This window comes from Mastigoproctus giganteus, chromosome 7 (genome assembly GCF_048544385.1).
Source record: "Mastigoproctus giganteus isolate SK-2022 chromosome 7, ASM4854438v1, whole genome shotgun sequence".
In the NCBI taxonomy this organism is placed as follows: domain Eukaryota; kingdom Metazoa; phylum Arthropoda; class Arachnida; order Uropygi; family Thelyphonidae; genus Mastigoproctus; species Mastigoproctus giganteus.
In genome coordinates, this window is record NC_143581.1 from 126,670,549 (window position 1) to 126,695,973 (window position 25,425).

Sequence of the window (25,425 nt, forward strand, 5' to 3'; positions counted from 1 at the left end):
AAACTTTGCTCAAGCAGCTAGTGAGCACTATCGGTCGATAGTTGTTTGGGTCCTTCTGATCTTTATTCGGTTTTTGGAAAGCTAATACTATTGCATGATGCCATGCTTCAGGATATTGCTCTTCTTGAAAAATGCGATTGTACAGTTTAAGAAGGTTTTCTATTTCTTTTTGCTTCAGATGTTTAAGCATATCATAATGTATGTTGTCTGGTCCAACTGCACTTGATTTTGTTTTTGATAATGCTTCACGTAATTCATGCAATGTAATTGGTTGGTTATAGGAGTCAATATGTTTGGTGTTAAAATTAATTCTGTTTTTTTCAGTTTTCTCTTTATAGGTCAAAAATTCTTCACGATATGATTGTTTTGACGATACTTTGGCAAATGTTTCTCCTAGTATATTAGCTGTCTCTGAAGGTTCAGTAATGCTTTCGCCATTCCAGTGTAATACTAAGGATGGTTGGTTTTTGTATTTCCCGTTCATTTTCCGTATTTTATTCCATATTGTCTGTGTATTTGTTGTTCTATTTATTGAGGAAGTAAACTGGATCCAGGAATTTTTTTTGGCTTGTTTCCTTGTGTACCTGGCTAGCGCTCGTGCTTGCTTAAATTTTATCAGATTTTCCATTGTAGGACATCTCCGGAACTTATTCCATGCTTTGTTTTGTTGTCTTTTTTTTGTCATACAGTCCTCATTCCACCAGGATTTTGGATGTAGCGGGAAACGAGTTGAAGTTCTGGGTATTGTTTGCTCAGCTGCTTGTATTAAGGTGTCTGTGACGTGTTTCACAGCTTCATCGACTGATTTTTCTTGAATGTTTTCTGAATTAAATATTGCGAGTTCTCTAAATTTTTCTCAGTTGCCTTTTTCTATTTTCCAGCGGGGTGGTCTGCTGGGATGACAGGGAGTATTTCTGATCAGTGTGGTGATTACTGGGTAGTGGTCACTGCTGTATGGGTTTTCTATTACTTGCCACTTTAATTCTGGTAGGAGTGAAGGGGTGCATATGTTTAGGTCTATTGCTGAGGTCGTACGACTAGGAAAGTGAAAATAAGTATGTTTACCGTTGTTAAGTAGAGAAAGATTATGGTGATCTATTATTCTTTCTATTATTCGTCCTCGTCTGTTGATGTCAGTGTTTCCCCACAGATGACTATGCCCATTCATATCTCCCATTATACAGAAAGGTGATGGGAGTTCGGAGATTAGTTGGTCTATTTCTTCAAAAGTTATATCTGATCCTGGTGGAAGGTACACTGAACAGATGGTTAACTTAAATCTTAGTGTTATTCTTACAGCTATTGCTTCGAGGTTGCTGTTTAAAGGAATGTGTTCAGTTGGAATGTGGTTATGAACCAAGATGGCTACTCCTCCATGTGTTGGCCCATCTCTTATTCTGTCTTTCCTATACATTGTATAATTTTTCACTGAAAGGTTGTCTTGTTGTCTAAGGTATGTCTCTTGAAGACAGAAACATATTGGTGTATGGTGTGTAATTAGATACTGGACATCGTCGTAATTGGTTCGTAGTCCTCTACAGTTCCACTGGATGAACTGGTCCATTAGTGGGTTTTCCTAGGGCTTTCGGGTTGTTTCCGAAATGGAACATTCTTATATTTTGTCTTATCTTTTTTAGGGTATTGAGGCCGATCCATGTCCATATCTTCTTCTGTGAAAATTTCTAATACTGGTTCTTCAGATGTGTTTATTTTTCCTATGTCCATCTGTTTGGTTGCTTTGGTGTTTGTAGGTTTACCTCGGTCTTTGTTGTGCTGTTGATTTGTTGGTATTTGTTCTGCGTGAATAGAAATTAGAGTATTCACTATTTTCTCCTGTTTTTATGCCTTCATTCCACTAAGTGATTCTTTTGGCAGCATGGAAATTTCAGTTTGAACTTCTACTGATTTATATTGGATCACTGTTTGTGCATATGATGGCTTGTTTGTAGTCAATGGCTGTATTATTCTTCTTGCTTCTTGGTACGTTGTGTTGTGTTCTGTTTTATATTTCTGAATTAATTTCTCTAGTTTCCATTTTTCGCACGTTTTTGAGTAGGCTGGGTGTTCCCCTTTACAGTTTATACATTTCAAGGAGTTCGCAGAGCAATCTGTAGTCTCGTGTTCTTTAGAACCACATTTTGCACAGGTAGCCGAGTTTCTGCATGCCATTTGCGAATGTCCAAATTTCTGACATTTGTAACATCGCAATGAATTTGCAATGTATTGTCTTACTTGGCAGTTCAGATATCCTGCTTTGACTGTTGCTGGAGGTTTCGGAGTATTAAAGGTTATGATTAGAGTTCTTGTTGGAATTATATTTCCATCCCTTCGGATATCAATTCTCTTGACTCCTGTTACCCCTTGACTTCTTAATTCTTCTGTGAGCTCTTCTTCTGACACATTTAAGAGGTCCCACTCGGAGATCACTCCTCTGGAAGAATTCAGAGTGTTGTGTGGTGTTACAACTACTGGAAATCCTCCAAAGGTTGTCGTAGCTAGCAACTTCTGAGAGTGATTAGGACTTTCTGTTTCTACTAGTATGTCCCCGGATCTCAGGCGTCGAACAGACTTGGGAGATCCTACTAGACCCTCTAACGTTTTCTGAATTACGAAGGGAGAGATATGTCCTAATGTTTGATCTCCTGTTGCATGTATAACTATGTATGTCGGTATTTTTGGTGGGTCCATATCTGTCTTCTGTCTCTTTGCCTTTGTCTTTTCTGTATCTCTATTTGGTAGGGCTTTCTCTTGAAGCCCTGTAGTATCAGTAGTTATTTTACTACTCATGTTTGCTCTTTTGGCCCTGGGAGTGTTACTTTCCTCTCCCAGGTTACCAGCCCCGCCACGTGGAGGCAAGAGCAGTGCCTCTTAGTGACCAAGCGGCTGTGTAAGTTAGATTAGTAAAAGTGAGAATAAGAGAAAAAATAAGAAAGGTGAGTTTCCTTTCTGTGTCTTCACTTACTGATTGTAAGATAAAGAGCTGCTTCACAAAAAATAATAGGAATTACCGATGAAATTAAAGAAACTTGTATATCTTTTAGATCACCCTATATATCGCTGGGAATCGCTTAGTCACTAATAAATCGCTTGGCACCTGGGCCCTTGGCATGATTGAGTAGTCTTGATTTACTCTTTTTGCACCAATAGTAGGGTGAATGTGTGGTGTGAATCTCATGAAACCAAGCATCAAGACTGTCTTGTCCACTACTCAAATGGCTGGAGATGGTATCATGTATGGGGCATGTTCTATAGGTGTCAACTGGGTCCACTCTTACCATTCACACATCATGGGCTTGGCAAACCCAGGGTCCTGAGCTGGATATTAATTATTCTTCTCTTTCTTGGTGATTCCTTTCTACTTCTGACACTCTCTCTCTCTCTCTCTCTCTCTCTCTCTCTCTCTCTCAGGGTAAATCGGGGAATTTTTTTTTTTTTTTTTGGCTGGTGTAGCATAAGCCTCAGGCTTCCTCGTACCATATGGCTAATAATAATAATAATAATAAATGTTACCTCCAATGAATATCCTTCTCTTGCATCAGAACAACTTCATCCTGTAAGCTTCACTTTTTACCTGGATTGCAATGGATTCTTTCAAGATGAAAATGCAACTATCCACTGTGTGCAAAAATGATATCTAAATGTCTTTTGAAACATTCCAAAGATTTCTGACATTTCCTCTGGCCATCTAATTCTAAAGATCTGATTCCTACTGAGAATGTCTGAGATACACTCATGAGCCAAAACATAATGACCATCTACCTAATAGCATGTTAGGCCCTTTTGCAGTGATAACCGCTTGCATCTGGCATGGCGTTGACTCCATGAAACCACAAAATCAGATATCCTGAACCAGCTGGAAAGAAGGGCATCTCAGAGTTTGCAACACTATGAGACACTGGCATGGACTAGCAAATGCTGCATCCCACAAATATTCATGGTATTGACTGATGTTGGGAGCAGAATTTAGCAGCTAGGAGAGCACACAAAATGCTTGGACATGATCCTTGAACCATTCTTGCATAATGACCATTGAACCAGCCTTGAACCATTCCTTCCCTTGTGACTCAGGGTGTGGCCTTGTTAAAAGAGTCTAGATGGCACTGGACTCTTAACAAGGTCATATCAGTAAAACTTGGTCTGAAAATGCTGAGGTAAGATCTAGTGATAAGGGTGTGTTCAATAGGGTATCTAATGATATCATGAAAACCACTGCCACCGATCTGTGTACATCTAATCATGCAGTCTGGTTGCAGCTGTTCCCTTCTCATTATCCAATACACATCCATCCAACAGCATCAGCCTAGACTGTTGAATCAAGGTGCTGGAACCTTGATTCATCAGTCTAGGCAATTCTTTTCCAGTTCAATGTCCAGGAATGGTGCTCTCATGCTCACTACAGGTGAGGTGTCGAAGACGGTCAACGTGAGCACATGAATAAATAGCCTACTCCATAGGCCTAGCCATAAGATCATCTGCTAAAGATCATCTGCTAGTTGATGTGCTCAGAAATGTTTCTCTATGTGCCATGGTTGTACACTGAGTAGACAGAAATCATGGGATACCTACCTAGTAATGGGTAGGCCCACCTTCTGCCTGGATAAGGGCAGTCACACCAAGCCATTGAGTCCACTAGTTCACAAACGCATTCCACAGGTATTTCCATACATGGTTGCTGCACCTCTGTCCATAATTCCGTCACATTCCTAGGTAGAGGATCCAAAGCTCGAACGAACCTTTCCACAGCACCCCAAAGATGCTACACAGGGTGCTACAAAGATGGAATGCTCTTCAAACCATATTCTAGTCACCACAGCTCTGTGGGGAGGCACATTGTCCTGCTAGAAGAGTCCACTGCCCTGTGGGTCATGTGGATGACCATGAAGGGATATAGATGGTGTGCAAGGATAGACATGTAACTTGGACCGTTCAGAGATGCATCTAGACATACCAGAGGTCCCAACGTGTGCCAGTTGAACACGCCCCAGATCATTACTGACTGTCCACCTGCCCGAACAGTTCCTTGTTGACATAACAGGTGCATAGCTTCGTGCAGTTTCTGCCAGACACGCACCCTCCCATCCACTCGAAATAACTGGAAACAGGATTCGTTGTAGCAACATCAGTCAATCCAAGGTCCAGTGCCGATGTTCTTTCGCCCAGTTGAGGCATAGAGTCCTGCATTGTTCTGTTAACAATGGGATTCTGGTGGGTCGGTGACTTCCATAAGTTATTGCAGCTAATCATTACCTGATGGTCTTGGTGGAGACATTTCTGACACCTCCCTCATTGAAGTCGGCGGTGGTTTGTGCCACTGTTGCTTTCCGGTTGGCTGAAACAGACGTCGACAGCCATGCTCATCCACCACCTTTTTCTGCCCACAGTGCTGTCCACAATGGGATGTTATTCTTGATACTATTGAATGAGGATAGTGCAATTTCTGTACCACCTCCGCCATAGAGTGACCCATGCGTCAGGCACCCACTATCATCCCTCTTTCAAAGTCAGTTAACTCACAAAATTTATCCATACTGACATCGAATTACCGTCTACGTGAATGCAGTGTACCTATATACCCGCCAAGCGGTGAGTTCATTCACTAGTGAGAGGGGTGACAGCATTGCGTTGCCCAGGAACCAGGTATCCCATGAATTCTGTCCTTTCGGTATAGCCTGCCATTGTCCTGGACAGCACATGCCAACCACCATTCACTTTGTGAATCAACCAGTGGTGGTCACCCTGTCCTGGCAAAATGGGTGGCTGTGCGTCCCTCTTCAGACCATTCCCACCACACCCTCACTATAGTAGCCATCGAACAGCCAACATTGACTGCAGTTCTGAGTTGCTAGTTGCTGCCTTCCTAGTGTCGCAAATCATTCACCATTCAATCTCCATCAGGTCCTTCCCATTCCCCATTATTCATATTGACAAACTGACAAACATTACCCATGTTGTCACTATATATGTTGCAACAGTTGGTGATGTTACTTCTATGTGATGTGGAATGTGCCACTTGTGGAAACGAGATGGTCATAATGTTTTGGTTATGACCACCCTGAGTGTATGCTGGAAAGGGCAATTTGGCTTCAGAGTTCTCTACTGACCAATACAGCAAATATCCGGATGGAAGAATGGTCAAATTTGGAACTACTAGAATCAATCTAGCTGTAGTAGAATCCATGCCACGATATGTACGAGCTATAATTCAGGTAAAAGGTGGCCCTACTAGATACTGAATAAAGGTTTCTAATTTTTTGGCCAATGAGTGTATTAAAGCATCATAAATATTTTAATTAAAGCATAAAGGTGGAAAAAATGTATATGTAGTAGGTTTCTCACTTTGATAATAATAGTAACTGCAGTTGCCTTGTAGTGCACAGGGACAGGCATCGTGTTGATTGATTTAGGCTTAGAGTAACATAACAGAGGTAACTAACAAACTTACCTATTAGTGAATGCAACTCAGGAAGTACTTTAAGGAGGTACTAAGCTTGAATGTTTCTTGTTACATTTGTATTAAAAAACATGTCTTCTACCTCTCTAAAATCCAGCTTCTGTCAAAACCTGAATGTGCCAAATTTTCAATAAACTATGAAATCAGAAGAATAATAGGCAAAGCAGTTTTGTGAAAACTGCTTTGCCTATTATTCTTTTCCTATTATTTTATGAAAACTGTTCGAAAAGCAGTTTTTCGAACAGGCAAAGCAATTTTATGAAACCATTCTGCAGTCAATAAGTACAATGCCTACATTATTTAAAATGCTGCATATTTGGCTAAGAGAGAGGAAAAAAACCTTTCAGAGATGGCTAAACTATAAAACACTACATCAACAGCTAATGACTTAAATTTCCAAAGTTTTAAAAATAAAAATGAAATCATTTCAGAAATTAAACATGATTCAGTTTATCAGCAGTTTTGAAAAGAAATTAAGCTATTCCCACCAATATTAGTATGAGCCAATGTGGTGAAATGAAAGCCACAAGATTTTTATGCAGCAAAAGAAAAACATTCCTATATATTTTACCCCTCAATTAAGAACTGATCCAGCCCTTTTACTTTTCCAACTATTGCTCATGAAGGGAACTTAATCCAGTAGTTAACAGCATACTGATTACAAGGAAAGCTACCTAATTCAGTATATAAAGTTTTCCTATTTCTGACACCTCCTACTAGCAACTCAGAACTGCAGTCAGAACTCAGAACAGCTTGATAAATACTGAAAGGCCCTTTCTCATATGAAAGTCATTTTGGCAATCTCACCAAACATGGTCATCTTTCAACCTCATTGAGAAGCAAAATATATACATTTTTTTGAAGGTGTGCTCCATACCTGGAGACAGCATTAGCATTAGTATTAGTAGAGGCATTTGATGCAAGAAAGCAAGTTTATGCAGCATCAGCCAAAAAAAAAAAAAGTAAAATAAATAAATAAAAAATAACCACTTCCACTTCACTCCTCTGTTCGTTTGAAATACCTGTCCAGCTGAGCCTTATTTAGGCTATCAACTTCCATGACAAGGGATGGAAGTCTGTTCCACCTACCAACCACCCGCTGGCTAAAGGCAAATTTCCACACATCTATCCTACACCTGTCTTTCCTCAATTTGAATTTATGCCCTCTCAGGTGATTATTCTGAGCAAGAGGAAGAATCCCATCAGCATTGAGCATGCACAAACCATTCAAGGCTTTGTACACCTCTATCAGATCACCTCGCTGGTGCCTAGTCTCCAGACACTGTAATTCGCAAAACTTAAGCCTTTCTTCGTAAGAGCACCCCTTTGTTCCATTCACTAATCTTGTTGCTCTTTTCTGTACTCGTTCCAGCAACTCTACATCCTTCTTGAAATGAGGCCTCCAGGCCTGTATACAGTACTCTAGGTGTGGCCTGACCATTGCCTTATACAAGGGAATAATCACCTCCTTATCCCTGCTAGAAAAATTCCTATATATCATTGACAATACACCATGAGCTACTCTTGCAGCCCGTCTGCGCTGCTCAGAGAACTTCATATCTGCCTGCACAACCACACCCAGGTCCCTTTCAGGTATTTCAGGTATTTCCCTTCCAGGTATTTCAAGTATATTCTCACAACTGCTTCATCCAGTGATATTATGATTATCCTATCTCTGAAAGCAAATGTTTGATATAAAATCAATAAGGCTCCATAGACCTCTTCTGCACTGTCCAGTAAACCATGTCTGCCTGGCTTGTAATCCTCAAATCACTCTTCTCCTTCTCCTCCGACTGTTTTTAATTCAGCTCCTCCTGGCGTATATGTAATTTTGAGATTCTTATACCCAAAGTGATACACCGTGCATTTTGCAGCAAAAAAAACAAAGCTTCTATTTACCCAACCAAAGCTAATGCCAATCCAGATTGTCCTGAAGAAATACTGCCTGGTGTCAGTCATTTGCTACCCATCCAATCTGCAAAACTGCAAATTTAGACAATGTGACCATGCCCTTTCCTCAATATCATTTAAGAAAATCAGAAGGAAACAGTAATCCCAATGCCAATTCTCACACTATCCATTCTGAGGAGTTGCGATGAAACACAACTCTCAGCCTCCTCTCTTGTAATCTATCTAAGTATATTACCCACAATTCCAAACTGTTCCAACTTATAAAGAATAATGAAACTTTGTATGCAGAACTGAGTCATAAGCTTTGCTAGAGTCCAAGTGAAAGATGTCAAATTCTTCATCCAACTCATTTGAGTGACACTGTAAAAATAGATAACTATTTTAATTAAACAATATTTTTCCTTTAGGAAGCAATGCTTGATATGCTTTTGAATAAACATTTCTTTGTAAGTCCCTTTATTCTTAATCTTTCAGGAGTGAATCTAGAGGACTTTGTTTATCACTATGGGCCAGCTCTGGGAATGAATTTATTCATGGAATTTTGAAAGTGTTTATATCAGAATCGTCTGTAAGTCAGAATCATCACTCTGGGTTAGTATGTTATAGTAATTGATCTAAAAAAAATGAAAGTGGAAGATTTAACAACTGCTGGTTTAATCAATTTATACATCACTCTCTTTAGTATATCAAGGCATAATGACATCAGTAAATGTGATTGAGACATATTTGACTGAAGATATTGTATGGCGCCTCCGTAGCTAGGTGGGAAGGAGCAGCAGTGCGTAGCACACGCTTCTTGATTATACCGGGGTTCGAGCCCATCACCACCAAATATGGAGGATGCGGAAAGGTCAGGGAATGACCACCGCATATCCCGGAGCAATATGGCCCTAGTTGCTAATGCTCCTAAAAACCAAATAACAACAACAACAACAACAATATTGTATGGATTTTCAAACATGCTTAAAGATTTAAAAGCAATAAAGAAAATGCTTTATTCATGGCAGAGGGAAAATGAACAGATTTTCCACAAATGTGAGGATAACCAAGAAGCCTAGAATTATCAACTTTCTTATAAAATGTTTAAGATTCTTTCCACCAGAAATTTGCATTTTCAGTTGTCTTAAAGAGTTTCATTTTTTGTCTTATTTCAGATCTTCTTGTTGATCATGAACTGAATTTGGACATGATTCAGTGTTACTAGTAACTCCTTCTTGCACTTTCAATTTGGTAGTGCTAAAAAGTGCTTATATGGCTGTTCTTACCTCTTCTTTAAATAGACTTGCCAGAGGTTGCCACTGTTCTACTAGTTTAGTTAAACATGGACAAAAATCAGATAATGTGTACATCCAGGTTTCAAAACCTTTTTCACTTTGGTGGCATTCAATTAATTGAATCTGTCCTTTCTTTTAGAACTTTCCAGCGGTACATCCATAGTAGTAAATGTCCACCAGGATATATTTACCAACACTCAGAGGGAGGCATACATCACCTTTTCAGCACACAAATTAATCAGAAGACGAACATAGCCAAACACTCAATATGCTCTTTTAATTTAGCTAGAGGTGTAACATCCATGAAATTTTGGGGGAGCAACTTTAAGTACAGCACAGATATTTTTGAATGTTTCTCACAGATTTTTTGTACCTGGGGGTAATTGTGCAGGCAGATATGCAGTTTTCTGAGCAGATGGTCTGCAAGAGTAGCTCATGGTGTCTTGTCAATGATATAAAGGAATTTTTATAGCAGGGATAAGGAGGTGGTGATCCCCTTGTATAAGGAAATGGTCAGACCACACCTTGAGTACTGTATACAGGTCTGGAGCCCTCATTTAAGAAGGATGTAGAGCTGTTGGAACGAGTACAGAGAAGGGCAACAAGATTAGTGAACAGAACAAAGGGTTGCTCTTACGAAGAAAGGCTTAAGTTTTGCAAATTACAGTGTCTGGAGGCTAGGCACCTGCGAGGTGATCTGATTGAGGTGTATAAAGCCTTGAATGGTTTAAGCATGCTCAATGCTGATGGGATTCTTCCTCTTGCTCAGAATAATCACCTGAGAGGGTATAAATTCAAATTGAGGAAAGACGGTTGTAGGACAGATGTTCGGAAGTTTGACTTCAGCCAGCAGGTGGTTGATTACTGGAACAAACTTCCATCTGTCATTGTAGAAGTTGATAGCTTAAATAGATTCAAGGCAGAAATTGACAAACATTTGGAGCGAGGGGATGAGTGAAATAAGGGTTTTTTTTTTTTTTTTTTTTTGGCTGATGCTATATAGGCTTGCTTTCTTGCATCATGTGCCCTTGCTAATGCTAATCATACCAAAGATGTACCTTGATGAAATGGGTGCCTTTGGTCCTTGACGTTGTCACAGACATTCTCTCAGATAGGCCAGACAGGATGTACTTGCTAGCTGGGAGTCTAAAAAGCTGATGGAACTGATATTCGGGTGACATTCAAGTGAAGTGGACCCAATTTCAGCAAAGCCCGGACAGTCTATGACAGCCAAATCCTCTCCTTGCACCTTCAAGATGGTGGGACTTTTAGTAATCCTGGGTATAACCTACATGCATAAGCACACTAGTTCATTTCACAAATATACGTGGTCTCAATTCTAATCTCAACGACGTCCATTTCCACTTGCGATCTGTCAAACCACATGTACTTTTTCTGACAGAATCTCAATTATTGGTTAATTCAACTACTGCTCATCTCAGTTGCCCAAATTATTTTCTGTATGATTCCTTTCGCCTCAAAGGTGGTACTTGTGCATATGTCCGTTCCGATATTCCCTGTCAGAGACTTGGTAATTTGGAATCTCCTCTCTTTGATCTTCTCTGGCTTAAAATCTCTCTACCTCATTGTGTCAAATTTATCTGTTGTCTCTACCGTTCTTCCAACTCCACTAATCACATGGAGCTCTTTGACTTCCTCTCTTTCCAACTTGACTCTCTCCAGTCCAACTTCCCTAACAGTGAGGTAATTTTCCTAGGTGATTTTAATGTTCACAACTCCAGCTGGCTTCCGTTTTCTAGTCACACCGACCCAGCTGGTCGAGATGCTGAGGCTTTTGCAATTACTAATGACCTTGCATAGATTGTTCATTTACCTACAAGAATACTGGACAATCCTAACCATACAGCCAACACGCTTGATCTTTTTCTCGCAAACAACCTTTCTAAGTACATGGTCAAAGTGGCTGGTCCTTTAGGCACCTCAGATCACAATTTGGTGATTGTCTCTTCTCCAATGGAGCCTTTATTTCATGGCTATTCCCAACCATGTGTTTTTTGGCATTATAAGAATCCAAAATGGGATGACCTGCGAGATTTCTTTTCTTCTTTTGTCGGGCTATTGTTTCAAAACTTCTGATGTCAACGTTTGCTCAGATCGGTCAGTGAAATTATTCTTGTAGGAATGGAAACCTTTGTGCCATACTCCACTTTAAAATCTTGTCCCTTATCTAAACCTTGGTTTTCCAATAAATGTGCTAAGGCTGTATATTGTAATCGGCTTGTTTCCAATTCTTCAGTTTCATTTTCTGCCTTCAACAAAGGTTGCAACAATTGTAAAGCAGTTATTAATCAGTCCAAACTAGATTTTGAACAGACTAAGAGTAGAAAACTTGCTTCTTGCCCTAATGGTAGCCGAGCATTCTGGTCTCTTGCCAAATCTATTGGCCGCAATTTTTGCCCATTTCTGCTCCTACCTCTGTCAAAACCAGATGGCTCTGTTGTCACTTCAGCCAAGGATAAAGCTGACCTGCTATCATCCCATTTTTCTTCCAACTCATGTATTGATGATCTTGGTAAAACACCTCTCACCATACCCAACACGCTCCATTCAGTGCCTCCTGTAGTCTTCCGTCAAAAGGATGTCATAAGGATCTTGATGAATCTTGATGCAAAGAAAGCTCCAGGTCCTGATGGTATTTCTCCACTTGTTCTCAAAATCTGTACTCCTGAACTTACTCCTGTTTTTGCCACCTTTTTTCACTTTTCTTATGTTTTTCCTTCGGCTTGGAAATTTGCTCATATCCAACCAGTTCCTAAAAAGGGTGACAAATCCCTCCCATCGAATTATCATCCTATTGCAATTACTTCTACTCTTTCCAAAGAGTAGAACGAGTGTCAATCCACTAGTGATATTCTGGCTTATGTTACTCATTTATGAACAAATTCAATGGAAAAGTTTGGTTAAACACAAGCAGTTGCTCTTGACATCTCAAAGGCTTTCGATCGTATTTGGCATAAAGGTCTTCTAAACAAGCTTCCATCTTATGGTTTGTCAACTGTTTTTGTAATTGGTTATCCAGTTTTCTCTCTGATCGCTCACTGAGGGTGATGGTAGATGGCTCTCTGTCTTCTAACCTCCACTAATGCTGGTGTCTTCCAAGGTTCAGTTCTTTCTCCCACTCTTTTCCTCTTGTATATTAATGACCTTCTTCCATTGACTGGAAATTCTAGGCGCCTCCGTAGCCAGGTGGGAAGGAGCAGCAGTGCGTAGCACACGCTTCTTGATTAGACCGGGGTTCGAGCCCGTCACCACCAAATACGGAGGATGCGGAAAGGTTAAGGAATGACCACCGCATATCCTGGAGCAATATGGCCTTAGTTGCTAATGCTCCTAAAAACCAAACAACAACAACAACAACTGGAAATTCTATCCATAGTTTTGCTGATGATACCACATTGCATTCCACTTTCCATTTTTAGAAACCGTGTCCTGCTCAATCAGCTTCAACTTCTGGAATATCGGCTACCAATTCCTTAAATGCTGATCTCCGGGTAATTCTGCAGTGAGGCAAAGACAACTTAGTTGATTTCAATCCTTCTAAAACTCAGTCTTGTTTTATATCTCACAAAAAGGATCCTTCTTTCCTATGCTTATCTTTGGTGACACTCCTATTTCTAGACAAAATGATATATCTCTTTTTGGGATTACCCTGACTTCTAATCTCTCGTGGCACAAGCACATTACAAATATTGCTTCCTCTGCCTCTAAAAAACTTGGTTTTCACTTTCGCTCTCAACGTTAATTTTCTTCCAAACAGCTGTTCACTCTGTACAAATAGTAAATCTGCCTTATCATGGAATATTGTTCCCACATCTGGGGCTGTGCTCCCAAAACCTCTCTCAGACTTCTAGATTCCATACAGAAGAGGGCAGTTAGGTTAATTAATGATTTATCTCTAACAGAGTCTCTCCACTCCCTTTATCATAGACGTACTCTTTCTGCTGCCTGCCTCTTCTACAGATACTTCCATGGGCACTGTTCTTATGAATTGGCTTCTATAATTCCCACTCTCTCTTTCAAAACAGCCCGAACACGTGCCGCCACTAGCCAGCATCCATTTACTGTCTAACTTCAAACCCACCGAGCCAACTTTTCATCTTCCTCATTTATTCATTCAACTGCTGTTTTCTGGAACAACCTTTCTTCATACGTATTTCCTGAAAATTACAGTCTACAGAAGTTCAAGTCCAATGTCAACAAATATCTTCTTTCATCTTTTTTTTTTTTTTTTTTATCTGAACCCCAAACACGAGAGGTATTAGAACCTATAGTACTTTTTACCATGCTTGGGTTGGAGGTTGAGAAGACGAAAGAAGATATTTGTTGACATTGGACTTGAACTTCTGTAGACTGTAATTTTCAGGAAATACGTATGAAGGAAGGTTGTTCCAGAAAACAGCAGTTGAATGAATAAATGAGGAAGATGAAAAGTTGGCTCGGTGGGTTTGAAGTTGGACAGTAAATGGATGCTGGCTAGTGGCGGCACGTGTTCGGGCTGTTTTGAAAGAGAGAGCGGGAATTATAGAAGCCAATTCATAAGAACAGTGCCCATGGAAGTATCTGTAGAAGAGGCAGGCAGCAGAAACAGTAAGTCTATGAGAAAGGGAGTGGAGAGACTCTGTTAGAGATAAATCATTAATTAACCTAACTGCCCTCTTCTGAATGGAATCAAGAAGCCTGAGAGAGGTTTTGGGGGCACCACCCCAGATGTGGGAACAATATTCCATGGCAGGGCGGATTTGCGATTTATACAGAGTGAGCAGCTGTTTGGAAGAAAAGTAATGCCGAGAGCAAAAGAGAAAACCAAGTTTTTTAGATGCAGAGGAAGCAATATTTGTAATGTGCTTGTGCCAAGAGAGATTAGAAGTCAGGGTAATCCCCAAAAGAGATATATCATTTTGCCTAGTAATCGGAGTGTCACTAAAGATAAGCATAGGAGCAGAAGAATCCTTTTTGCGAGATATAAGACAAGACTGAGTTTTAGAAGGGTTGAAATCAAATAAGTTGTCTTTGCCCCACTGGAGAATTACCAGAAGATCGGCATTTAAGGAATTGGTAGCAGATTTTCGAGAAGTTGAAGCTGATTGGGCAGGACAAGGTTTCTCAAAATGGAAAGTAGAATGCAATGTGAGATCATCGGCAAAACTATGGATAGGATTTCCAGTCAATGGAAGAATTTCATTAATATACAAGAGAAAAAGAGTGGGGGAAAGTGTCCCCCAAGATTCAGGTCTTTGAATCTTGGGGGACACCAGCATTAGTGGAGAAGTTAGAAGACAGAGAGCCATCTACCATCACCCTCAGTGAGCGATCAGAGAGAAAACTGGATAACCAATTACTAAAAACAGTTGGCAAACCATAAGATGGAAGCTTGTTTAGAAGACCTTTATGCCAAACACGATCAAAGGCCTTTGATATGTCAAGAGCAACTAGTTGTGTTTCACTGAACCTTTCCATTGAATTAGTCCATAAATGAGTAACATAAGCCAGAATATCACCAGTGGATCGACATTGACGGAATCCATACTGGCGATCGTTGATCAGACGGAAGGTTTCTAGGTAGTTTAAGAGTTAGCAGTTAATTGATTTCTCCATTACTTTAGAAAGAGTAGAAGTAATTGCAATGGGACAATAATTGGATGGGAGGGATTTGCCACCCTTTTTAGGAACTGGCTGGATATGAGCAAATTTCCAAGCAGAAGGAAAAACACCTTTGGAATAAGAAAGTGAAAAAAGGCGGCAAAGAATAGGAGTAAGTTCGGGAGCACAGGTTTTGAGAACAAGTGGAGAAATACCATCAGGACCTGGAGCTTTCTTAGCATCAAGGTTCATCAAAATCCTTCTGATATCCTCTTGACAGAAGACCACAGGAGGCATTGAATGGAGCGTGTTGGGAATGGTGGGAGGTGTTTTACCAAGATCATTAATACATGAGCAGGAAGAAAAATGGGATGCTAGCAGGTCAGCTTTATCCTTGGCTGAAGTGACAACAGAACCATCTGGTTTGGACAGAGGTGGGAGCAGAGATGGGCAAAAGTTGTGGCCAATAGCTTTGGCAAGAGACCAGAAAGCTCGGCTACCATTAGGGCAGGAAGCAGGTTTTCTACTCTTAGCCTGTTCAAACTCTAGTTTGGACTGATTAATAACTGCTTTACAATTGTTGCGAGCTTTGGTGTAGGCAGAAAATGAAACTGAAGAATTAGAAACAAGCCAATTACGATATGCAACGTTCTTCTCTTGAACAGCCTTAGCAACATTTATTGGAAAACCAAGGTTTAGATAAAGGACGAGATTTTAAAGTGGAGTGTGGGATAAAGGATTCCATTCCTGCAAGAATAATTTCACTGACATGATCTGAGTAAATGTTGACATCAGAAGTTTTGAAACAGTAATCCGAACAAGGAAAAGAAGAAAAGAAGTCTCGCAGGTCATCCCATTTTGCATTCTTGTAATGCCAAACAAAACGAGGTTGGGAATAGCCATGAGATAAAGGTTCCATCTTCTCAACTTCCAACCCAAGCCCGGTACTATGTACTATAGGTTCTAATACCTCTCGTGTTTTGGGTTTTCATAAAAAAAAAACAAAACCTGTCCATCTTATCCAACACAGTCACACTTCATAAAAATTCTGTAAATGCTAAACTCACTGGAGGCATTTGAGTTATCTCATCATTCTTTGACATCAAATCGTCTATTCACCTTTGATAAGATTACCATTTTAGATTACTAATCAAATTACTAAAAAATATTAATTTCTGAAACATTCTGTGAGGGTTTTTTAAAATTCTGTTAACATCTGTCAGCCATTTAACATATATGACTTGTGAAATGTATGAGACTACACTCAATTTGAACATCTGTCACTGAATAAATAACGACCTCCAACAGTATATTACACATCTCTCTCTCTCTCTCTCTCTCTCTCTCTCTCTCTCTCTCAGGATTTTTTTTTTTTTTGGCTGGTGCAGCATAAGCCTCAGGCTTCCTTGTACCATGTAGCTAATATTAATAATAATAATAATAATAATAATAATAATACACAGCTTTCCAATTGTTGTGTTAGCGTGCCTTTTCAAAAAAGCAAAAAACCAGCCTTGGAAATGATTTTATTCATTAATTTCTATATAGCATGAACCAGAGCTGTAATGCTCAGTACGTTCTACATTGATATCAATATTTGTAAAATAATAAGAGGAGTTTACATCAACATAGTACGTAGAACACTTCCGTATGATACTCTCCAGAAATTAAAACGAAAAACTTACATTAGGTAACAAATAGTTTAAAAAAATAATTAAAAATCAATTTAACACAATAAAACTCAATTTAATGCAATTAAAAATAAGAAAATTAATTGAAAGAATTTAACAAAAAAAATTGCAAAACGATTTTCCTTCCTGAAGCTGACAAGCGTTGTCAGCTTCAGGAAGGAAAATTGTTTTGCAATTTTTTTTGTTAAATTCTTTTAATTAATTTTTTGTTAAATTCTTTGAATTAATTTTTTTTGTTAAATTCTTTTAATTAATTTTCTTATTTTTAATTGCATTAAATTGATTTTTAATTGCGTTAAATTGAGTTTTATTTATTTTTTAAACTATTTGTTACTCTAATGTAAGTTTTTCGATTTTTTCGTTTTAATTTCTGGAGAGTATCATACGGAAGTGTTCTACGTACTATATTGAGGTAACCTTCTCTTATTATTTTACAAGCATTAATTTCTAGTATTTCTTTTTTAACAACTGTTCCATGCACAAATCCATAAATTACTCCTGCCACATGCTTTTAACTGTTTATATCAGATACTGCAGTTTACTTCTTGAGAAATGATGTGCATTATAATAATAGTGACTTCTTAGCAATGGTAATAAGCTGTGGAACACTGTGTTTTTGGAGTTTTAGTGTTTGCAATTAGTCACAATTAAATTAATATTTTCTTCTTGAGTTTGATACTAGTAGTACTTTGGAATAAATTACAGGTAATATTATAATTAAGCTAATAATGCCAACCATAAACTGTAGTCGTTTTGTCATATTGTGTGTGTGTGTGTGTGTGTGTGTGTTTGTTTGTTATTTGGTTTTTAGGAGCATTAGCAACTAAGGCCATATTGCTCCGGGATATGCGGTGGTCATTCCCTGACCTTTCCGCATTCTCCGTATTTGGTGGTGACGGGCTCGAACCCCGGTCTAATCAAGAAGCGTGTGCTATGCACTGCTGCTCCTTCCCACCTGGCTACGGAGGCGCGTGTGTGTGTGTGTTCTGCTCTGGTATTTTTATGAAGATGCCTAAGAAAGAAAGAAATGGAAAAATTCAGGCTTGCTGAATTGCAATCTAATACCAAAAACTCACATTACACAGCATCAGAATAAATCAATAAACTATAAACTTAGCAAAGCAAAAATAATGAACATCTGGCCAATTATAATTTTAATTATGATCAAGGAAAAATAAATTATTGAAAAATAATAAAAACTGTATAGTCTATGTAACACATAGTTAATGACATCAATATTACCTTTAAAATAACTACATAATTTATTTCTCCATCTTTTGTAATGTAAGGAATTGATCCTGGAACTTCACTAAAATCAGCAGCACCATAACTAATATTGGAATCTGTCTGACTACGTGTAATAGAAAACTGATACAAATAATCTGGAGTCAAAACTGGAGGAGTTTCTTCTCTTGGACTATCAGAATTTTCCTAGTATGTATTTAATAAGAAAATTAAAAAAACATGTAAATATATAATTAATCGTCACAATTCATCTCTGTTTCTTTATTGCTTTATTTTGACTCTTGTTCTTAATAATATATTTTTAGTTTAAATATATAATCTCTTACACACAATACAATAGGTAATATAGAGCCAATATGGAAAAAGTGCAGAAAAAAAGAGTGAAGAAACAAATAAATAAATGAAGACAGAATCAGAAAAGGAAGGAATATGTATCTAAAAAATTTTGAAAATATTAAATATAAGGCAATTATAGTCAAAATTATAAGCCAATAATATGTGTATTTTAGTGCAATTGCATCATTTATACACAGCTAAATATAGATTAGCAAATTTGAAATAGCGGCATCGTTTAAGTTACATCTCATATTGTGAATATCTTCACGAGTTGCCATGACATTATTATTATTATTAGCTATATGGTGCAAGGAAGCCGAAGCATTTGCTACACAAGCAAAAAAAAAAAAAAAAAAAATCCAATTAACCCAGAGAGAGAAATAGAAGGGAATCCCCAAGAAAGAGAAGAATGATGATATCCTGCTTAGGACTCTGGGTGTGCCAAGCCCATACTCACCAGATGTGAGCCCCTGGGGTTAATTGCAGTACTTCGAATAAGTAATGCTTCACCTGAAGGAGAAGACTGGTGTTACTTATTCTCAGTGGATACCACCACCCAGATGGCACCGTTTCAGGGCTATTTGGCCCTTCTTTGGGGGTGACCAGTGCCACCTGACTGCACTGAGGCCAAAAAAGTGTGAAATATCACAATTATGATACAATAAACCAATCACAAAAGAAAAATAGATATAGGACAAACAAAGTAAGGAACAAATAATCGATGACTGTTGTATTTAAATTTTGTTAGAGAGCCACTGATACAACAGCCATGAACATTACATTTCAAACGTAATGCAAATTACCGCAATGGATAACAACAAACATTCACTAAAATGCAAGCACTCAAATCAATAATAATAATTATAGAGGCCCTAATGCAACAAATGAAGCAGGAATGCTCACTACTAACAAAATCAGATTTCTGCCAAAGAGAAAGAGAAAGAAATAAAGTAGACATTTTCCACATTTTCCACAACTAATATATTAATTCAAATCAAAAGGGACTATGAAGCCCAATAAACCCTATTATTATAATAATCTTAACTTATAGGAGAAACCTCATACCTTTTTAGTAGGTCCATTAATCTCTCAACACTCAATCGCGAATGATTATTAAAAATAGCTATTAATTAAAATAATCATGCCTTCAACTCTCATATCGTGTCAAGGGAATTGCAAAGAATTACAGAAAGACGGCGGCCACCATACTCTAAAAACCAACCAACATCACATGCCACCACGAGAATTGAAAAACAATTGTTACAAAAATCTAAAAATGACGAAACAAATAAATATCCATTAATTCACACATAAATTAAACTGTAAAACCATTTTTTAACTTCTTTTAAGACGCCATCTTATTCGGTTTGTTACAGTGTTCACAAGAAGTAGAAAAGTGATTCGTGAATGATATCCCCCCCCCCCCCCGTTTTATTAAAATTAACGACACCTGACACGAGATTATTTATATAGACCAATGTATGAATTACTATTCGTGCATATGCGTAAGCATCCACAAGCCCAAAATATTAATTAATTATATACCAATTTCCACAAATTAATCTTTTAGGTAATACAGTCCATTTCGGTTATTTGGGGCACATCAGGACTAGTGTATTTTGGCCCGATTAAGTGGCTGCCCAAATTATCCGAAGTTTCACGTAAATAGTTAAAAATACAATGTTCCCCCCCCCCTTTACAATTGGTTCACTGTACAATCAAATCACATTACAACGAACTCAACATAATAAAGTACCGTTCACTATACGATGTGCAATAGGTGCCGGTCATTGTGATCACATTTGTGAACTGAATTTTAATTCTATTAAACAGCAATTCTAATTAGCGAAAATAGGAGGAATATTATCCACAGGCTATAAAAGCAAAGATATATATATTAAGCACAAATTTACCCTTTATTACCTTACCAATTAAAAAATTAAATGATACGTGAAAATTGGAAGAATATATGTGATAATCGGAATAATTAATACGTACTGTAATATGCACATACGAACTAGTTGACATTTCTGTTCACTGACATTTGTAGGTGGGGGTTAAAATTTAAAATGGTAAAAAGATAAGCAATCAATAACAAAAAACACGGCACACACAAATTGCAAGTAACACAATATGCGCAAGTGAAAACAGAGTAACGAGTTACAAAGCTTTAAAAATAGGAATGAAGAGATGATCTGAAAATTAATTTTTTTATATGATTGAAGATTTCATGGAAGTGTAAACACCTTTCACCATAATAACCCACAGAATTCCAGCTGTCAGTATCATCACAAATTTAGTAATATCGAGTTTACTGTCCATTTATGATAGATTCCACTAACAGAAAAGCCCAATAAACAGGAGACTGCTAATTGCTTTTATTGTTTTATGGTTGTGACCTCCAGAATTTCGACTGAACCACATGGTACAGTCGGAGACAAATGTAGGCTAGTCTCCTGCCCCGATTAAACGGCATGCTGTCCAAATTAAGTGAAGAACCCTGGCTATTTTCTCAATTGGTTTCTGTTTTGTAAGATTTGCCCCAAATAAACGGCTGTTCCAATTAACCGGTGGCCCAATTAACCGGAATCTACTGTAATTATAATTTACCTCCCAGATGTCTTCCTAAAATGCAAAGAGTTATTGAATTCGAATTTGGCTTAAGGAATGCTAAAAATAGAGAAGGGTTTATAAAACAGATCAATGGAATTATCAATCAGAATAGGGACCTACCTAGGTCATCAAAAGAAGCGAGCATTGGTCTCCAAAAATTAAGACAGAACGACAATATTATTGAACAGAAAGCAGACATGGGTGATACAGTTGTGGTCTTAAATAAAATTGATTATATAGGCAAATTTAGTAATATTATATCTTGTCTGAAGTCTTGTCTGACTAATTTGATTGGATACTATGATGTAGTCACAAAGGAACTGGATGCAAGGAATAACTTTGATATCATATATTTGGATCTTAGAAAGGCCTTTGATACTGTTGCACATGAAAGACTGCTGCACAAATTGGAGCAGTGTGGCATTGGAGGCAAATTGCTGCTATGGATAAAGGGATGGTTGAGTGGTAGAAGACAGAGAGTAGTAATCAATGGACACTGCTCTTTATGGACTAATGTTATTAGTGGAGTCCCTCAGGTTTCAGTGTTGGGTTCATTGTTGTTTTCTGTATTTATAAATGATACTGATGATGGTATATCAGGCTTAATGTCCAAGTTTGCAGACGATACAAAGGTTGGCAAGGTTGTTAATGACACTAATGACAGTACACTGCTGCAACAGGATCTAGAAAAGTTGAGAAGATGGGCTAAGAGGTGGCAAATGAAGTTTAACATTGACAAATGTAAAGTGCTGCATATGGGAAGCAGTAATCCCAGAGTAACATATCAACTCTGTGGTACCACACTGACAGTGGTAGAGAATGAAAAGGACCTGGGGGTAATTGTGCAGGCAGATATGAAGTTTTCTGAGCAGTGTAGACGGTCTGCAAGAGTAGCTCATGGTGTCTTGTCAATGATATACAGGAATTTTTCTAGCAAGGATAAGGAGGTGATTATCCCCTTGTATAAGACAATGGTCAGGCCACACCTTGAGTACTGTATACAGGTCTGGAGGCCTCATTTTAAGACGGATGTGGAGCTGTTGGAACGAGTACAGAGAAGGGCAACAAGATTAGTGAACAGAACAAAGGGTTGCTCTTACGAAGAAAGGCTTAAGTTTGCAAATTACAGTGTCTGGAGACTAGGCACCTGAGGTGATCTGATTGAGGTGTATAAAGCCTTGAATGGTTTATGCATGCTCAATGCTGATGGGATTCTTCCTCTTGCTCAGAATAATCGCCTGAGAAAGCATAAATTCAAATTGAGGAAAGACGGTTGTAGGATAGATGTGCAGAAGTTTGCCTTTAGCCAGCGGGCGTTTGATTGCTGGAACAAACTCCCATCTGTTGTTGTAGAAGTTGATAGCTTAAATAGATTCAAGGCAGAACTTGACCAACATTTGGAGCGAGGGGATGGGCGAAATAAGGGGTTTTTATTTATTTTTTTATTTTTTGGCTGATGCTATATAAGCTTGCTTTCTTGCATCACGTGCCCATGCTACTGCTAATTTAATAGCAAGTTAACTGAGTACAGAAAAAAAGACTATATTTCGATGGCCATTTTAAAATCCCTTAAAGCTACGACTAATGCGGTACCGACTCTTTTCGGACAGGTAAAACTTCATAAAATAGGATATCCTATTACACCTATCATTTCTTACAGAAACACAGCTTTTGCATCTCTCACAGCATACCTTTACAACATTATTAAACCTTTGCATTTAACATTGAAGTTTAGTTTAAAGAATTCAGAGATGTTATTCAACCAATTAAAAGAAAAAACACTAAATGGAGATGACGAATTATTCTCTTTAGATGTTGTTTCCTTGTACACCAATGTACATGTAGGATATACCCTTGACGCAATACGGGACCTTATCAATAATCAGACAATTTGTTGAAACATGTCAAATTTAACAAGAAAATAAATATTTTATTTGATTAAATTTCTTGTACAAACCAATTATATTAATTTCCAAGATAAAATATACAAGCAGATATTCGGGTTACCGATGGGGTTTAGCTTCAGTCAATTGGTTGCTGAAATTTATCTAAATAAGTTTGAGCAGGTATACTTAACATCACATCTCCCAAATATAACATTCTACGGTAGATATCTTGATGATATCTTAATAATTACTAATAAATATATAGTAAAGAAGGTCATGGATACATTTAATAAAATTCAAACTTGACTTAAAAAATGTGATTAGACTCTAAATTTGATATATATATATATAGTATGTATAAAATGTAAGAAAAAGAAAAGAGAAACAGTAAGTGTACCTGAATGCGCAAGGCAGCAAAAACAGGATATAAAAATATAAAGATAAGAATTAAAGATAATTAATAGAAAATACTAAAGATGGAGAAGTTATTAACATGAGGTGTCAGACCTAATAGAAGAAAATAAGAGAAAAAGAATATTAAGAACTTAAAAAAAAAATGTAGAATTATGTAGAATTAACGGCTGAATTAACAGGCCAATCATATGTACAAAAGCTGAAAGGGAAGTAAAAATTAATAAATGTAAAATAATAAATATAGTGAGCATCAATATGAGGGTGGTAAAAATGGGGGTAAAAAAAATTTTTTTTTTGATGCAAACTAGATAAAAATAAATAAGACAAAGTTGATACATGGATCAGGTATTTCATCAGGGGCCTACACCCTATCATGTACCAAAACAATGCGTTTCTATACAAACCCATGTTGATGGAGGAACTATTAAAATATAAATAAATATAATTGAAATATACAAAAAAAGTGTGGGGGGGGAAATAAAAATAAAACCTCCAAAAACATGAGTAAGGTAGCCCCAACGCAGTGTGACGTTAAAATAAAATAAAACAATTAAATTAAGTCAAATCAAAGTTTAAATGCATGTGGGTTAAAATGAAAAGTTTTGAAAAATGTTTTTAAGAAGGGTGATTTTATGTAAATTTATGTAACAGGCAAATTATGTAAATAGGAAGTAATGCAGGGTAAGGGAGGGAAAAAGGTAATAAAAGTTAAAAATTAAAGAGGCGAAAATAGCAAGAATAAGAAAAGTAAGAATGTCCAAATCGCCCTCGTATTGCACTAATAGTTCAACGGACGGAAGAAAGAAGAATAGAAAGTAAAAAGATGCAAAGAGAAGGAAAAGAGTTTAAAGGATACTAGGCAAGCTAGGGGTGTAAAAACCCAACTTCTTAGAGAGGGCCTTGGCTGTAAGAGTGTTAGTAGAAGTGGAAACTAATACCACTAGCCTGTAATATATTTTTTGAGTGCCGAATATCGAAAATATAGCCGAAAAAACAAAGAAATAGCCAGAAGGTGAATAAAAATAGTGAAAAGAAGAAAAGTTAAATACCTTTAAAGTTATGCAACATCAACCTGGGCCAAAATGTAATATATAATGAAGAAAAAATTATAAAGAGAATATTTTGTGAACATGATTAATTAAAAATAGAATATAAACAGAGGGAGAACTATGACGATGGTGGAGTTGCTCAGTAGAAAAGAACAATGGAAGCCCTCTATAGTTAAAATGAAATGGAGAAAAATTCTGAAAGAAATGCATATGATTATAAATAATTATTAATAATATTAATATAGAAAATAACTTAGAGAGTGAAAAGGCATGAATATTGTTCAAATAGAAGCCATATAATGTGATCACTTTCAAAGTAGTGGAAATACTACCATTCAAATCTACATCTATAAAGCTGGACAAATATCAGGATAACCCTAATCAAAATGTGATATGGTGAATCCAAATTTTTGTTTAATGAAATCAGATAGATTTTTTATAATATAATTTATAAAACTCATTGGAATATCGTTAATGTGCAATTTAGTGTAAAGGCCATTTAAAGCATTAACGAAAAGTGTTTGATTACTGCTTAGGCAAGACAGATAGTTTGTGTATAGATGATGTTTTTATGAACTTTAATAGAAATATTAGAATTGCAGTTAGTTAAGTAAATGATGTTAAAATTAAATTTACTTCTTTTATCACATAACTCCAAATTACGATTAAGAGGGGGACTGTTTAAAGTAATATTTAAATCAAGGATGTTTTCTTGTTGGTCACCCTTATTTTCTTTATTTAGGGTAAGTTCAGTAGGATATATAAATTTTGCAATATTTTCAAAATGAATATTCAAAACCATGATGTCATCAACATAACAAAATGCAAAGTTAAGGTTCGAGTTATTGCGAATATAAAGATCTTCGTAGTAATGAAGAAATTAGTTAGAAACTATACTGTAAATTTGCGAGCCCATGGGAACTCCTACAGATTGTCTATAAGTACATTTACCAT

General features: G+C 37.4%; 1 protein-coding gene across 1 annotated transcript in view; it reads right to left on the bottom strand.

Moving 5' to 3' along the window:
* The window catches only part of unc80 (unc80, NALCN channel complex subunit), a 1,843,891-nt gene that overhangs the window by 1,499,553 nt on the left and 318,913 nt on the right, over positions 1-25,425 (bottom strand). The window contains exon 12 of the mRNA XM_090378420.1: positions 18,171-18,359. Coding sequence (XP_090234546.1) covers positions 18,171-18,359 — 189 coding nt within the window. The remainder of the gene's footprint in view (positions 1-18,170; positions 18,360-25,425) is intronic.